The sequence below is a fragment of the Amphiprion ocellaris genome, chromosome 9 (assembly GCF_022539595.1).
Source record: "Amphiprion ocellaris isolate individual 3 ecotype Okinawa chromosome 9, ASM2253959v1, whole genome shotgun sequence".
Lineage (NCBI taxonomy): Eukaryota > Metazoa > Chordata > Actinopteri > Pomacentridae > Amphiprion > Amphiprion ocellaris.
Window position 1 is genome coordinate 22,447,713 of NC_072774.1, and position 16,731 is coordinate 22,464,443.

Below are 16,731 nucleotides of genomic sequence, written 5' to 3' on the forward strand. Positions count from 1 at the left end.
CTAAATCAAGAAAATAATCAATAGATTGATCAATAATAAAATTAATTATCACTGTGATTTTAATTATGATATGTATTCTCTATTTGATGAAAGAGTGCTATGAATAGAAAACTTCACATTCGATTTTTGGATTGAAAATACATGGCTGTTACTGTAGCCACAATTTTTATTTTTCTGTTCTTGTTATATATTTAATTTTACTATGGGTTTACATTTAATTTACTATGATTTTACCTCATGCTTTTGAGATTAAGCATCACAAATGTGTGAACTGGGATAATTAAGGGACAATAATAACACATATGGAAGATTCTTATTTGTAGCCTTCCTGGAGCTTCAGGATCCATAGCAGGTGTAAACAGCATTATGATATTACCATTGGCCTGTTTATAAGTGTCCCTGTTATGCTTATTCCGTTATGACATGTCCTGCCAGGTTATGGAAGCTCAAAGCAATGCAGTGGGATTAGTGGAATCCTGGGTGTGAAAGCGACACGTGATAGAACACAACACGGCTGACATTGAATGTGATAAGTGACTGAGGTGGAAACTCTAGGACTCAACATCCCTTAAATTTGTTGCTCACAGATATGGAAAACAAAGACAACAACGCAGCAAATGCCATAAGCTTCAGTTTATTTTTAGTATCTGTTTAGACAAATAAAGAAAAAAAAACAATTGTCTTTACAAAAAATCTGTGTGAAGTGTTGTGCAAAAAGAGTGTACAGAGAGACCATGTGGGACATCACGCCACGACCAGGCCAAGTACAGCAGCAGTAATCAGAGAGGGTAGAAACAACTCACGTAGTGCAAGGAGTACCAGTGGTATTACCAGTAGTGGCGTCTATTAGTGGCCTATCAGAGGTGGGTATGAAACTAGAATCCCTCCAGCACTTGTTAGATGTAATAACTCTGAGCCCACTAGACTGAGCCTCCTTTGAGATGGTGGTAATGTGTAAACAGAGGCTCATCATGCCCACCACTTACTGTCTGCGGCTCTCACATCCCTACTTCCTCTGCTTGGTATTACAATCACTGACAATATACAGTAGTAGTGGTGCAGGGAAACGCTGTGTAAGCGGTCTCTCATCAGTTGCTTACAACGACATAACCCAGAGGGGTTACACACACACAAAGCTTTGTCATTCATCTGCTGCTATCATGCATTCACACACATGCTCCAAACTGTGCCACAGACTTGATTAGTGAAAACACAAGCACACTCAGCAGTCTGTATGCTATTTATAATCACTCCAAATCAGTCTCTTCATCACTTGCATTATTTCGTTCCACATTTCTTTCATATTAGCATATCTTAGGCCAGTCAGTGGTATAATTTCAGGTGTGCAAACTGCATACATCTGTGAATATGCTACCTAAAACTAAAAAGGTGGCATTAGGAAGTGGCTGATGATCTGACATTAGTCACTTCCTAATGGCAGGCTAACTATCCGATATATATTTTAGGCACTAAAACGAAGACAAAAGTCACTAAAATATCCGTATCTTGGAGAATGTTTTGTGGCTGTAAGCACATTCACACTCATGACTTAAATGCAGCACTTTTTTTTCTTTACATTGCAAGACGATTTAGGCAGGCACATGGACACCTTACAACAGATGGCGACGGACACAAAATACACGAAATTCATTCTGTACAAACTGCCTGTGCATAGGTACTTTAAGCAAACACAACCTCACTCATAAACTTACAGACAAAAACACACAAATTCAAAGCACAGAATAATGGGAACATAGAAACACTTCTTTGGTCACACACAAACAACTTCTGGAACATGTCATGGGCATGCAGCAATTAATGCTGTAAGTGGTACTGATTTCAATACAACATGTAAATATGGTGAAAGATACAGTATGTTGTGAGTATCATCGAGTTGGCAATAATAGTAGGTAACTGATCTAAAAGAGATAATATAGTCATAATGGAATTTTACAATATTTGGTTGTTAAATTAGTTCAAGACATTAGTGCATCTGATCTGGGTTTATATATATATATGCGTGTGTGTGTGTGTGTGTGTGTGTGTGTGTGTTTGAAGTTGGTGCAAAATTGTACTAGTTTTCTATTCTTAAGTACAATACAACAACTGTCCTATACACTAAAAACATTCAGCCATAAGGGGGTTAAACTGATGTACACATGCAATATTTACAAGGTTGCAGTGCCTGTCTGTGGTCTATGTGTGCATGTATGTATGTCTTTATAAAGAGCATTGTCAGTATTGCCAAATGAGTGTGTAGTTCCCTCACAGATTCAGGTTGGAAATGAGGCATATACAGTGTTTTCCTCAATTTTACATTAGAAAGCCTTTGTCCAAGTGTAACACATCTGAATTATAAAGGTAATCCATTCAATATCGAGGCACGTGTTTATCTTTTTATCTTAAGTTTATATATTGTGTTCATCTTTGTATTAAATCTGACATGGAAACTTTTCTAGTCTTATGGCTTTTTAAGATGCTGATGCAACATCTCATATTAATTCACACCTTAGGAAATCTATTTGTCAGGAAAACTATGAAGACAGTCGAGTTCATTGTAAATGGGTCTACTTAAAAGTTTCTTATACTTCTCTGACCATTTGATTAAATTTTCTTGGCTGTCTCTTTGTGCATAATTTTTATTTTGGGGGGATTATTCCAGTGCATCAGACATGGACAGTCACTGGTTTGCCAGCAGTCAGTTGTAACACGAGGTAGAGACATGCATTTTTTTTACATGAAAAAGTATCTGCACACCTCCTCTGTACCATAAATACTGTTACAAGTGAGACTGAATTGTGTTGACTGAACATCCATGCACCTAGAAACTCACTAAGGACACAGCTCTAGACAAACAGTGCCATGGCGCTGATAAAGGCCTCATACTATTGGAGAATTTTTAAGCCAATGACAACTATGTATTTGAAGCTTTTGTCAAATTTTACAGGGTCGAGGACGCATGAACAAGACTTTGTCACTGTTAACCAAACCTAATACAGAGTAAGTATCTAGTTTTAGTAAAAAAAAAAAAATAAATGGCTAATATTGTACTTTCTTTCAAAAGGCCTTGTTTCAGTAGCTGTAAGTGATGTTAAGTAAATTAAAGCAGAAAGAGGGAGGAAAGGATGGGTATCAATTGAAGAACAGCAAACAAAAAGAAGGCTAAAAAAAAACAGCAGGTAAAGGAAAACAATTAAATAAACAATCAAAGGAAACATATTCTAACTATTTGAAATTACCCCACACTTTCTTTTAGTATTCAATCACTGGAAAGCCCAACATATAGTTGGAACTGGGTGGTCTTTTTAAGTGCCTGAAGTTTTTACTGGCATGAGCCTCTTATTTAACTGCAAGATTATTGGGATTTTTCTAGAACCAAGAGGAAATCCAGATCAAAGACATAAAGTAGCTGATCCAGATGTCAGGGATTAGTCTACCAAACACATTTTAATCACCTGAGATATCCACTGGGAGTCTGACTCTTAACCTCACGACACACAGTCGAGTGTGATCAGAAGAGCTTTCACTTCTGCTCAGCTGACGTCTGTGTAGTGGATGAAATTTTCAGCTAGTGTCAACTGAAGCTGAAAATTTCCTCCATGTGCTGACAGAGGAACAAGCATCCTAATGGGAAATGATGGTTAGTTATGGACAAATAGGCAAATCTAGTACTGTATGTTACTTTCATGAAATGTGGAAAATCTTTCTGGATATTTAAGAAAGGACTTTATGGGGAGTGAACATTTTAGTTGTAAACTCTGCAAAGGGTTTCATTTGCAGTCTGGCAGTATTACTATGAAATTACCAAAAATCAAGGCTGCAAGGTGTATACAACTAAAATGTCTCACAATCAAAAGCCATGCTTGGAATGCAAAGTGTTTCTGAATTACAAAGTCACAAAGAAAGTCAAAGAAAGGTTTTAGTGTTAGTTACGGGCAAGTGAGATCCCATTGTCAAGGTAATGCTGTGTTCAGGCATGTTCAGTCAACGTCAGACCAGCTGCAGTGGTTTTCTCATTATTTGCTAGGGGGTGTTTGATTGTCTAAAGTAGTGGTAGATGGACAAGATCTGTGGGGCTTCCTTTGTGTTTTTGCAGGTGCAGTTCTCAGGTGTTGGTGGTTGAATCCTCAGCCACAGTGGCGTCTCTGCCGACTTCTAGTACGGCACCACTAGGTTTCATCTCTACTTCAGGGGTTTTAGGAGGGACTGCTTTTGGAGCTGAGCCTCCAATAATATCAGCATGATCTGGGCTCGGTTTGGAATCTGGTTCTGGCTCTGATGTACCATTGGTAATGGGCTCTGATGTGGTTGTTTTGGGGGTCTCAGGTGCAGGAGTTAGGGTACTTGTACTCTCAGGTGTTGGAGTGATGACTTTGGGAACAGTTGGCTTAGGCTCTTGGATTGGGCTGGGTGCAGATTTTGGATCAGCTGGACTCAGACCAGCCTTGGGCTCTGTGCTCGGGTCTGGGCTAAGTTTAACATCCGCTGGTTTAGGGGCATCCAACTTCGATTCCACCGGCTTTTCAGGGGTTTTCTTGGCCTCAGGGACTGGGCTGAGTTTAGTTTCAGCTACTGGACTGGGCTTGATTTCCATCATTGGTGGAGCACTTGGCTTAGACTCAGCAGCAGGTAAAGGGCTTGGTTTGGTTTCAGGAGCAACAGAAATACTTGCAGCCTCAGAGTCAGGGATTTGATCAGGGGCATCAGTGTCAGTATCCAATGGGAGTGCAGTGTTAAAGCCAACGCCAGAGTCACTGGTCTCTAGGTTACCGATCCCAACTTCTTTAGAGGAGACCTCTAGTCCCTGAGTCAGGGAGACAACAAGGTGAGGCAAGGATATTTGTATCATTTGTATCTTTCAACAACAACGCAATTTAAAGTGACATTAAGACAAGATGTTAACAAGCACATAAGGCAATAGAAAAGGAACATATAAACAGATTCTTAAACAGTGATACAAATTGAAAGATAATAAGAATAAGATAAGATTTAATAAAATGAGAGGATAAAAGTCACAGCGCAGCTGCAGCACAGGGCAAGGTTTGACTCAGTTAAACTCAAAAATTCATTAAAAGGTAGTGGTAAACAGAAATGTTTTCAGCCTTGATTTAAAAGAACTGAGAGTTGGGGCAGACCTCAGGTTTTCTGGGAGTATGATCTAGGTATACGATGTATAAAAACTGAAAATTGCTTCAACATGTTTAGCTTTTACTTTTGGGGCAGTACACAGACCTGTCCCAGAAGACCAAAGAGGTCAGAAAGTTTCTTAATATAGCAGCAGATAAGAAATGTATTTTGACCCAAAACCATTCAATACTATATAAACCAATAGCAAAAGTATAAAATCAATTCTATGTCACAGAGGATGCCACTGCAAGGATCTGAGACCTGGACTGATGTGATCCACTTTCTTGATCTTAGTGAGGACTCTAGCAGCAGCGTTCTGAATAAGCTGCAGCTGTCTGAACGCAGAAAACAGCATACAAATTGAGACATTATTGAAAACTCTCATTGACTCAGTTATGAAAGAGAAAAATTACATATCCTTACCTTAATGTCCACCTCAGTGCTCTGAGATTTCTCTGTATTGTCAGCCTGAGAATGCTTGGATTCTTCACTGAGTTTTGTGATGTTCTTGACCACCTGTGAAGATGTGCACAGGTTTATAAACAAAATAAATTACTGGACCTGAATACACATCATTGTTATCGTTACACTGCAAACTACATTGTACACTTGGTTCTCTGACCTGCCTGAAGGCCTCCCCCTCATCGTCTTTGCCAGCGTTCTGGGCGATCTTTTCCAGGGCAGCAGACCTCTTGGCCCTCTTCTTCACTTTGATCAGGCAGGACAGCAGGCAAACCAGCAGAAGGAAAACCAGCAGGCCCAACAGAGCAATGATCGCCACATACAGCGTCTCCAGCCTGTAGGCTAAATGTGGGCATAGTTGGGGAGAGGACAAGATTAGAAAGGGTAAATAATTCAACAGATTCTTCCTTTGTTTTTTTTTCATTTGTTGAAAGTGATTATTCTTCCTTTTTTTGATCACCGACACAGGTACTTATTTTCATCCTAGTATGTTTTGTTACCATAATCTAGCAGCTATTACAGTAATATAACCAGTCCTGTAGCCTTTCAACAATTCTCATCCTTTGCTTACGTTGCACTTGCAGGTGAACAGTGGAAACAGTGAATCCTTGTAAGTCCATAATTTTGAACTGGCCTTCATCTGCACCCGTGACCTGATCCAGAAAAACGTATGAACCCTCCATGGAGAAACGTTCCTCAAGACCCAGCTCTGCTATGGCCTACAATGAAACACACACATTCTTTTGTCAAAACAAAAAACAATAAAATCATTAATAGGACTCAGGACATATAGCATCAGTGACTAGTAAGAAATTATCTTAAACACTATCCATAATGACTTACAAAAGATTTTAGCGCTGAAGTAACACCAACAACACACACAGGTACTGGCCTTAAATGCTAAATCAAATATACTAAATGAAGGTAAATGTCTAAAACACAGAGTAAAAACCTAGAATAAGATTAGTGGAATTGTTTGGGATATGAATGTTTGCACTCTTTTTTTTTTTTTTTTTTACTTAATTAGGAGAATCTGCTCTAGATTTTGTTGTATACTAGATTATATACTTTGCAAATGACAGCTTCTGTGGTAACAGGAAACCTATTACTGACTGTCTCTATTATATATTCTTATAAAAAAGCATTTAAATGTATGTTTTGTATATTATTGAAATTGTATAATTATCTAGAATAAGAAGTTTTAACTAACAAACAACAGAAATGACAGATAGTGTCATTTCTTTGCATGGCATCCAGTGCAATTGTTAGAAATGACATGCAAGCTAGAGTAATACCACTACCTTTGTTGATGAGCTGATGTAAAAGTTAAAGTCCTATTGATAACATTATTTTTCATATAATTTTTTTACACCTAATACAGCAAACAAACGATCACAACAACAGTGGAGACTACAATGAAATAAAAGGCTCCAGTTACACTCGTAGATTCTCCCTTGTCCAGCAGTAGGTGGAGTGTGGGGTCATTGTTGAGGCTGTAGTAGAGATACACTGTTGAACTGTTGAGTATCAGGTTGATCTTCAGTCTTTTACCATATGGAAGGGTCACAAAGTTTTGATGCTCTGAGACACAAACAAGCAGAGGAGAAGGGAGGACATTAGATAAATACATCGCAGTCTTCTGTACAGGTCCATGGATCATTTAAAACGCATTAGCCTGCAAGAGCCCATTAACATTTCAGTCTTTAAAAAGCTATTATGGCAGACAAGAGGAGCTGAAAAACTAAAAGGGAAACAACATCATCATAAATGAAGGTTATGGTCATTCAAAACTAGGCAAGCATGGGAGAAGACAACATATACATCTGTCTTCATTTGGACTCTCACCTTTGACTTTGAGACACACTTTCCTTTGAATAACACCCTTGTTATCCCTGACAGTGTAGCTCCCCTCATCTGCACCCGTCACACCGCTGAGGGTGACGTTACGCTCACTGACGCTGAGACGACCCTGATAGGGTTTCGTGGGTGTTCCTGCAGCAGTCCACACCACCAAAGCAGGTCTACAGGAGAAAAAGTCAGAGAAGAAGAACTTTGCTTTTCCTGCTAACTCTGAGACATTCTGTCTCTGTGCATGTACAGTCATGGACGGAAGTATTGACACCCCAGGAATTTTTACGGAAAATACACCATTTCTCCCAGAAATTGCTGCAATTACAAATGTTTTGGTATACACGTGTTTACCTCCTTGATGTGCATTGGAAAAACACAAAAAAGCAGAAGAAAAAAGCCAAAATTGACATAATTTTACACAAAACAAAAAAAAAATGGGCTGGACAACATTGTTGACACCCTCAATTCAATATTTGGTGGGACACTCTTAGGAAGAAAGAACTGAAACCAATTGCATCCTATAACCATCAGCAAGCTTCTCTCAAATGGAATTTTGGACCACTCTTCTTTTGCAAACTGCTCCAGGTCTCCCAGATTTGAAGGTAGCCTTCTTGCAACAGCAAATTTCTGGGAGAAACGGTGTATTTTGTGGAAAAATTCCAGGGGTACCAATACTTTCATCCATGACTGTACATCAAGGTTGGAAAATGCAATTAAACATTCTCTTGGGTTCAAATATCAGTGTGATTTTTCTGACTACCTAGATGTCAGGTTGGCCTCCACAGAGCTGTGCCTGTACTCCAGAGTGATGGGACGATTTACACCCGACACTGGAATACGGAAGTTGTCTCCGTATTTGATGGTCAGCTCGTTGACGCAGTCTAGAACATAAAAGTAGGACATTAAACATTTTTTCTTGAACAAAAGGAAGCAACAACGTTAATCAGAGGTGTTAGGAAATTGCCTGACATTTAACTAGAGAGAGTCTGTTTGTTTCAGGGGAGGAAGAAATGATAGAGGACAGAGTTTTAGTGAGAAAAAGGACAGTTAGGAGGGGTGACGGAGTGAGGAAGAATAAAAATACAACACAAATACAAGTAAAGAGAGTGAACACAGGACAAAAATAACATAACAGCAGGGAGGGAAGGAGAGAAAAGTGGGTTAGTGGTTTAAGGGCTGCATAATTACTGGCTGGCAGCTCCAGCATGTTCTCACACTGTAAAAACACCTTTTCATCTCCTTACTACATTTTACTCCCTCCTATGATGCTGCTTCCACATATTGCTACACTACAGTCACCTTTATTCAGGCTGTATTGAATAATCCCCGGCTCCTTTCACATTTGTGTGAAAGGAGCAGAGGAGTCAACACAGCTGCAACTTGTAACACAAGACAAACGGGGTCTGCAAATGCCAGGTGTTTTCAGCTGCTGACTGAGTGAATAAAGTGAATTTCACTGCAGATCGATTGTAAGAGGCGTAATCTTTATCCTATAGTTTTAACTCTGATGTTATCCAGTGGTAGGGGAAATATTCCCAATTTACTTTAATAAAATGAAGACTACAACAATGTGAAAATACATCCAGCTCTGAAAGTATTACTTTTCTAATATAATTACAGAAATACTGGCATTAACAAAATATACTTTAAGCATGAAAAGGGAAAGTATTCCATACAGGAAATAAGCCACTCCGATTGCTGGAAATACTCAAGTATAACACAAGCATCTTGTATTTATGTAAACGTACTTGGTGACATTCCACCAATGATGTCACCCATTTATTGTACATATTTAAGACCAGAATTCAAATCATTAGGTGATTAATCAATGAGATATTCAAAAGAAAACACATTAGCAACAAATATCATATTCAAATAATGATTTGAATGTTTCTTTTAAAGAAAAAATGCAGAAAAATCCTAGATTCCAGCTTCTTAAAAGCACTTTTTTTTTTTTGCTTGGTTCTCCAGTCTGGGCTGCACAGTGGTGTAGTGGTTAGCACTTTCACCTTGCAGCGAGAAGATCCCTGGTTCGCGTCCCGGCTTTCCCGGGATCTTTCTGCATGGAGTTTGCATGTTCTCCTTGTGCATGCGTGGGTTTTCTCCGGGTACTCCGGCTTCCTCCCACAGTCCAAAAATATGCTGAGGTTAATTGATTACTCTAAATTGCCCGTAGGTGTGAATGTGAGAGTGCTTGTTTGTCTTTGTATGTAGCCCTGTGACAGACTGGTGACCTGTCTAGGGTGTCCCCTGCCTTCACCTGAGTCAGCTGGGATAGGCTCCAGCCCCCCCCCACGACCCTAGTGAGGATTAAGCGGTGTATAGATAATGGATGGATGGATGGTTCTCCAGTCTTTTATGATAAAAAGTTAAATAACTTTTGCTTCTGATCCACCACTCACAAAACAAAACAAAACAAAACAAAACAAAACAAAACAAAACAAAACAAAACAAAACAAAACAAAACAAAACAAAACAAAACAAAACAAAACAAAACAAAACAAAACAAAACAAAACAAACAACCAAAAAAACTAATGAAAAAAACTTGGATGAAAACTAATTTCACCCCTGCAATTATGTTTTGCTGGCCTATATTGTATTGAAAGTACAAAATACAGTTGTGTTCATGCTTCGTTAAAAACGCTACTGAATTAATGTATTATGTGTTATGTCCATTAATTACTACAGATGAGGTAATCCAAGTGGAATTGGGTTTTAAACTGAAATTCCAGGTGTGTCTGTGCATTTAAAAATATGTCGGTCGATTCATAATGTACCATGGTATCCCATACCTCGAACCCAAAGGAAAATGCGTTTGACATTGTTTGGATCCTCTGGATTCTTCACGGTGTACAAACCCTCATCTCCCTCACCAACAGCCTCTATAACCAGGTGGCTGTTGTAGCTGTTGACTCTGGCCCGACTGCTGATCATTGTGGAGCCCCTCATCAGGACCACATCACCAGACTTGTTGCGAAACATGACCTCCACCCCGAGCGAGGGCAGTAAAATGTGGAAATCCTCTCCAAGGAATAAGGTCATGGAGTCCTGGTAATCTGGATTATATAGTGGATAAAGCAAAGAAACACTTAAGAGGGCAAGGAAAAGTTCAGAATGGATAAATCGGTATTATATATGATGCACTGGCACACAACAGCTTTACCTTTTACAGGGGCAGAGATAGCTGTAATTAAAGGTTAAAAAAACAATAGTTAAAAGTGATATCAATAACATTTGGACTTTTTTTATCTTCAGTTAAACTGAAGTACAATTTCTGTCCTCGCTCTATTATACTGTTATATAACTGAATACCATATATTATACAATACCTTTTGTCCGTTAAGATTAAGCATTTCAACATCACTACACTGACCTTAGACTATGAAACTGTAAAACTAAATTGTTTTCTGAGCAAACAGTACAGTGTAGCATGATCAGTATCTTATCAAAAGACTGCCCACAGACACTGGTGGAAACTATATTGTTTTCTTCATTCCTGTAAAACTACTGGACACAATGGCATGACTGTTCTTTTTCTTAACGTACCTGTGGTGAGCAGAACACTGAGCACAATCACACTGACTGTCACCATCTTGGCAGATTATGTTGTGTCTTAAAAAAAAGGAAAAAAAAAAGAAGTTACATTTTTCGACAAAAACATACATTTTTGCACATTCTTGTATTTGAGTAGACCTTATACTGGAAATAAATTGGAGGCAATAAAAACAAATTATGATTCAGAATAAAGCAACTATTATGACAAGCTTGAATGCTGACTGGAAAGAACAATAATAATCTTCTGGTTCACGGCCTTGAACTTGTCAGAAAAATTGTACAATTAATACAAGGCTCAAGAGACAATAAATATACACATTATTATATAGTGCTTCCACATTCACTGTCACTGTCAATAATTTAACCTGGAAAACATTCCTTGCTGTATATAGCACTTTCCACAAAGATTCAAGGCATACATTGATCACTTTTAACATAATGTCTCCAGTGCTACAACTGTCTTCTCAGCAGGAAACACACAGTGGCTTCAGTAAATCTGTGCTCAGGTGAGCTTCAAACAGGAGACACGCTAAAGGGAACCCTGCAAATATAATTTCTACAAGACAATGTGGAATTTTCAAAGACGTTTTCTAATTATTGCAGCACTGAGGGAATACTGATGATTTAAACACCTCTCGTCTGTGCAGAGACATCAGAAGCAGCACATCAAGAGGTTAGGGCAACACATTGTTCTGTGGTTTTTCCTTTTAAAAGCACAAGAAGGGACCAGGAGGAAATAACTGCAGGCAGCCAGGGCTGTCTACATTAACAGAAAGAATATCATGAGGTGAAAGTATCAATCTCATAATAAATGTAACATCGACTTACATATACTTGAGCTCAGGATTTTCTTTGTCTTCTGTTTCGTTGTCCTATTCTGTATAATGTAGAAAAATAAACATTTTCTAATCATACTTAAAAATTCTCCCTAAAAAGCATATATAAAATCAGATTGTGGTGTAACTCTTTGCTGACAAAGCCATTAGGACTTAACAGCATACCTGACAGCACTGTAAAGTCAACGTCCTAAGTAGGTTTTATCTGTCACAGACAGTGCTGCTTTAAAGGTCTCACCAATAGACAACTATGTCTTAGACGCTTCCCTTTAAGGGGTATGTGGATGTTGAAGAGGTCTGACAGGCTTTGGAACACTGTCATTGACTGTCCATTGATTTGCGCTGGTTTGTGTAATGACTAGGTTAGGGTTCCAATAGGAAACATCCAGAACAATAACCCAGAAGGGGAAATGCCACAGGAACCCACAATAATCAGCTGAATGACTGGATTAAGATGATGTGAGCTGCCTTCTGCTGCGCTGAAGCATCTGAGGCAACACATCCAGAGCTTGTAAAAGCAGAGGTTTTGCTGCAGTTTTCATGTACAGTACTAAGCCCAGGAGGGTACTGGAGGAGGAACCTGCAGTGCTCACAGTCACACTTTGCAGCAGCTTATAAACATGCAGTAAAGACTGTGTCTCTTTATAACACAGGAGATATTGTAAGACCTTCAATGCCTGTTGGGAATGATAAAGCGTCAAGCAATTGTTATGCAATCAATTACTAAATTCTGTGTGTCTCATGTGACTAAAACAGGAAGAAAAGAAAACATTTATTGCCTAAAAGCATTGTTTTTGGCAGCACAATGCAGCAATTGATGTAAGAACTTAAGTGATTTTGGTTATTTTCAAGAAAACCACGGAAAATATCTAGATATCAGCTCTCATATTAAACTCTCGAGCTATTTTTGTTATCATTCTATTTTTCCAAACAAATGTACCTTTCGTTGTACAAGGCATTAAAATGAACAAAATGAACAACTAAACAATGGTGGTCTAATAATTTTTTCCATGACTAAGTGTGAAATATGTTTTGTGCATTAAACTGCTCAGAAGTATAGTCTGTCTGTTGTGGATGCTGTTTATTTGTGTGGGGATTTCAACAGTCATATTGGTAATCTTGACAACACAATCAGTGATGTGGACAATATACCCAATAGGAACAGTCTAGATAGCTTTGTAATAATTATAGAAGAATGTTAATTGAATTTCTGAGAGATGTTAAATGCTGTGTGCTCAATGGTAGAATACCTTTGGGCAAGGATAACTTCACCTCAGTTTCTGTTAAAGGAAAAGCTGTAGTAGACTATATTATTAATCCACATGAAGGTTTAAGTAATTCTGTTAAGTTATGTGATTTTACCCCAAAGAAGCTAAAAGAGACATTAGGAGATGAAGGTTTCTCTCTGCTGGGTGATAGATGTAAATTACTGACAGATTCAAGTAAGACCTCACTTTGTTAAAGAGAATTTGCCTTTACTGTAAACTAGGAAAACTGCGGTACAACGATGACTTGATGATTCATTTTTGTCCTGTAATACCAGACTTTACAGAGCAACTGGGAAATAATAAGAACAATCAAAGTGATTTGAAGGCTTGGAATGATAAATTCTGTGGCTATGTCTATACAGTATTAAATATGGGTGTTAAGAAACCTGACAGCCATAAAAGCTTTTGAAAAATCTTACAAATCCTACTGGAATCATGACTTGCAGGCTTTATAGGACATCCTAAGAATAGCAGAGAAAAAATTTAAAAAGTAAACCAAATTTGACAGCAGGTGAAACACAATTTTAATAGAGGTCTTTCTCTGCACATTGATTACTTACAAACTCATAACCCTCAACAGTTCTGGGGTGAAATGATCAAACTGGGCCCCAAGAAGCTAAGGGAGATTCTCTGGAGATAAAACTAGAGAATGGTGAATGCAGCCCTGTTTGGGGGGTTGTACTACAGAGATGGAAAAAGGATTTTACACATTTGTTTTCGCGTTGCAATAATTCATTTGATGATGTTTTTCTGTAAGAAACAATGAGTTCATAAGAATCACTTCAACATACATATTTTTAAAAAGAAACAATAAAAACACCTTCTGTTTTCCTTACTATAATAAAATAATAAACTAACATTTTAAAGTGCCATTTTCTGACAATCTCAGCTGCTGTTTCACAAAACCCTCTGCACTCCAAGTGGAAAGCCTAAAAAGCTCACTGATCTTATTGTACATGAGGCAAACTGTTGAACTATTGAGCCACATAGAACATTGTCTTTTAGCAAACAAATCTTCGGAATTCAGTCATCTGTATAACTCGAATTAGACCTCTTATATTTTTACAGCCATTATTTCTGTTGTTAATTTTTTTTGCCTTCTTTTTAAGCTTTTAACCTTTGTTTGATGGTTTGCACTGATCACAATATCTGGCAAAACAAAAAACAAAAAAACCCTGACAATTGTAGATATATATGTACAAATCAATCCTGCACTCTCTGTATTAATTTATAATGCAGCGAGCGTAGGACTGGCTGGCTGCAAATGAAAGAGAAAGCAACTGTTTCCATCTGTTTGTCACAGCAGTTGGTCTCACAGAGTCACCACGGACAATCTGGTGTTTCTACGCAGAATCTGTGAATCAGCAAAATTCTAAAAATCCTTCTTCTTTGTGAATATTTGGAGCATTTGGATCCAAAGTCACTACAAGATCTGCCTCACTTCATCTTGGGACATTTGTCTCATTTCCCACTTTCTCTGCATTTCTCTCTGGATCTTTCTTTCTTTTTATCACGTCTCTCTGGTCCTCTCCTCCTCCTTATCTTATATAATCCCAGCCAGTGCATCCTACTTTGAAATCAAAGCCTGTGCCTGTGCTTCCTCAAACTCCAAACTCAATACTTATTGGCGAGACAGACAGGCCTTTGTCCACAGCTTTGAAAGAGGCGGAAATGCCTTCAGTGACTGCAGATGTGGGGAACCAACAAAGCAAACTCTGTGTCCGTACCCTTTATCATTTCTCTTTCGTTTTCACGTTACTCCTGTCCTTTGCATAAGTGATGCAGGGAACCTGAGGTCTTGTCCCCCTGGTGATGAGGACCAATGCTACAAGTGAGACCAAGGGATGCACCACACTGAAAAAACAATGAGGCTTCCCTTGTCCAGAGTGGTGAATTCCAAACTCTGAAGCGTCTTCTCATGTGTCAGACACAACACGACCAGAACATCTTGTTAGGCAAAACAAAAATGTGCGTTTTGTGACGTTTATCTTTTAGAGGAACCCTGTAGCGTCTGACAAGCTATTTTCCTGCAACACTGACTACAGTGGACTAAAGGATCAGACAGGTTTCCACCATATTGCTTGCACCTGCCAGATGCATTAAAATCAGTGGACAGGAAAGAGGGGGGGGGTTGGTAGAACTGTATGCAGTTATTAACAAACGCGCTATAAGAGGTGATAAAAAGAGAAAATAGACACATTATGCAGATATGACGGTATTTTCTGATGATAGTGCCCCTCTGTGTTGTTTAGGGCCTATGAGCTGGACACTGCAGGTGGAGACAACGCAGCTTTCAGACCAGAGCATCTTCTAGGATGTTATTAAGCTTTAAAATGTTAACACAACATGCAGCCCATTCCTAAAATAAAGAATAATGGAATAAATATGATACTAGTGATAAGAGTAGCAGGCTCATAATAATGTGAAATGATCTGTTTTTATTGAGTTGGACTAAATATACACCCTTCTAAAGACTAGAATAAATTTAATTTCTTCATTTTTGAAAATTTGACTCCCATCAAAGAAGCCTATAGGGAATCAATTGGATTAAGCTAAAACACCTACTAAGACCTCGATGAAGCCGGTCAGTGAAGGATTTAGTCAGGATGAACACATTCCTCACAGTAAAATGTGTTGGAGGAAGCCTAAATGTCGCAGCTCAGTCTTCTATCAGTCACCTCCGAGCCCCGGATAGCCGATAAGCGCATCCACCAAAAAACTGCAGAATTTAACCCGTCATGCACCGGTCAGAATGAACAAATCCATCCGCACATGTTTCTAAATTTAAAAAAAAAAACAACTAAACGCTGTTAAGTAGCTCGCCTACCTTCAACGGAGCTGTGTGTGCTGTCACTGCGGGGATGCTGAGATGCTTTCAGGGTGAAAATGTGTGTGAATGCTGCCCGTTTCTTCTTCTTCTTCTTCCTCCGTCGTCTCCCTCCCTTCCAGCCTCGCCCCCCTCCAGAGCTGCACTTCACCGCTCGGGCTCAACATTTGGGAGCTGTTCAGAATACGTCGGGCTCCGCTCCGCTCTCGGAGCCAATCGACTCGTGTCGGGAAACACCGGCGACTCTGCGACCCCTGAAGACCCCAGAAGACACTGAGATGTTAGTCTGCCAGTTGACACAGGACGCTGATGGAGCGCACAACTAGGAAACAATGAAGCATTATGTCCAAAGTAGAGGATGCGAGAAGAGGTGTTTGAACTACATGGATGCTTTGGTGCATTGTTTCCCCCCATCATGTAATTTCTTATCTGTTTTCAACACTATTAACCCTCCTTTTGTCCCCATTTATGGGCACCAAAGAATATTGTTTCCTTGTCTGAAAAAAATCCAAAAATTCAGCAAAAAAAATAAATAAAAAATTCCCCAAATTTCTGAAAATTTGCAAAAACTTCAGGAAGAAAATTCCAATAATTCCTCAAAAAGTTTCCCTTAAAAGTTTTACTTTAAAACCCCCCAAATTTGGCAAGAAAATTCTTCTAAATATTTTCAAAAAATGAGTAAAAATCTTGCCAAAAAATCCTAAAAATATCTAATGTGATTACATATACATCAGCAAAACTTCTAAGTTTCAGAACATTCACAAAAAAATCAACCAAAATCCAGCAAAATTCACTGGATTTTGG

General features: G+C 38.7%; 1 protein-coding gene across 2 annotated transcripts; it reads right to left on the bottom strand.

The window, feature by feature from the left end:
* Positions 1–618: 618 nt before the first annotated feature.
* Positions 619–16,182, bottom strand: si:dkeyp-77h1.4 (streptococcal surface protein B). Of its 2 annotated transcripts, XM_023271631.3 has the most exons (12): positions 15,928–16,182; positions 11,825–11,873; positions 10,988–11,053; positions 10,605–10,625; positions 10,234–10,497; positions 8,201–8,321; positions 7,435–7,610; positions 7,028–7,170; positions 6,161–6,308; positions 5,750–5,931; positions 5,551–5,643; positions 619–4,804 (listed from the first exon to the last, which is right to left on the bottom strand). In XM_023271631.3, the coding sequence occupies exons 3-12, from the start codon at positions 11,031–11,033 to the stop codon at positions 4,106–4,108; spliced, it is 1,893 nt and encodes a 630-aa protein (XP_023127399.2). In that variant the 5' UTR covers positions 11,034–11,053; positions 11,825–11,873; positions 15,928–16,182; the 3' UTR covers positions 619–4,105. The 2 variants fall into 2 exon arrangements, with proteins under 2 accessions (XP_023127399.2, XP_023127397.2); XM_023271629.3 differs by lacking the exon at positions 11,825–11,873 and having other exon boundaries at positions 15,928–16,181.
* Positions 16,183–16,731: the final 549 nt, after the last annotated feature.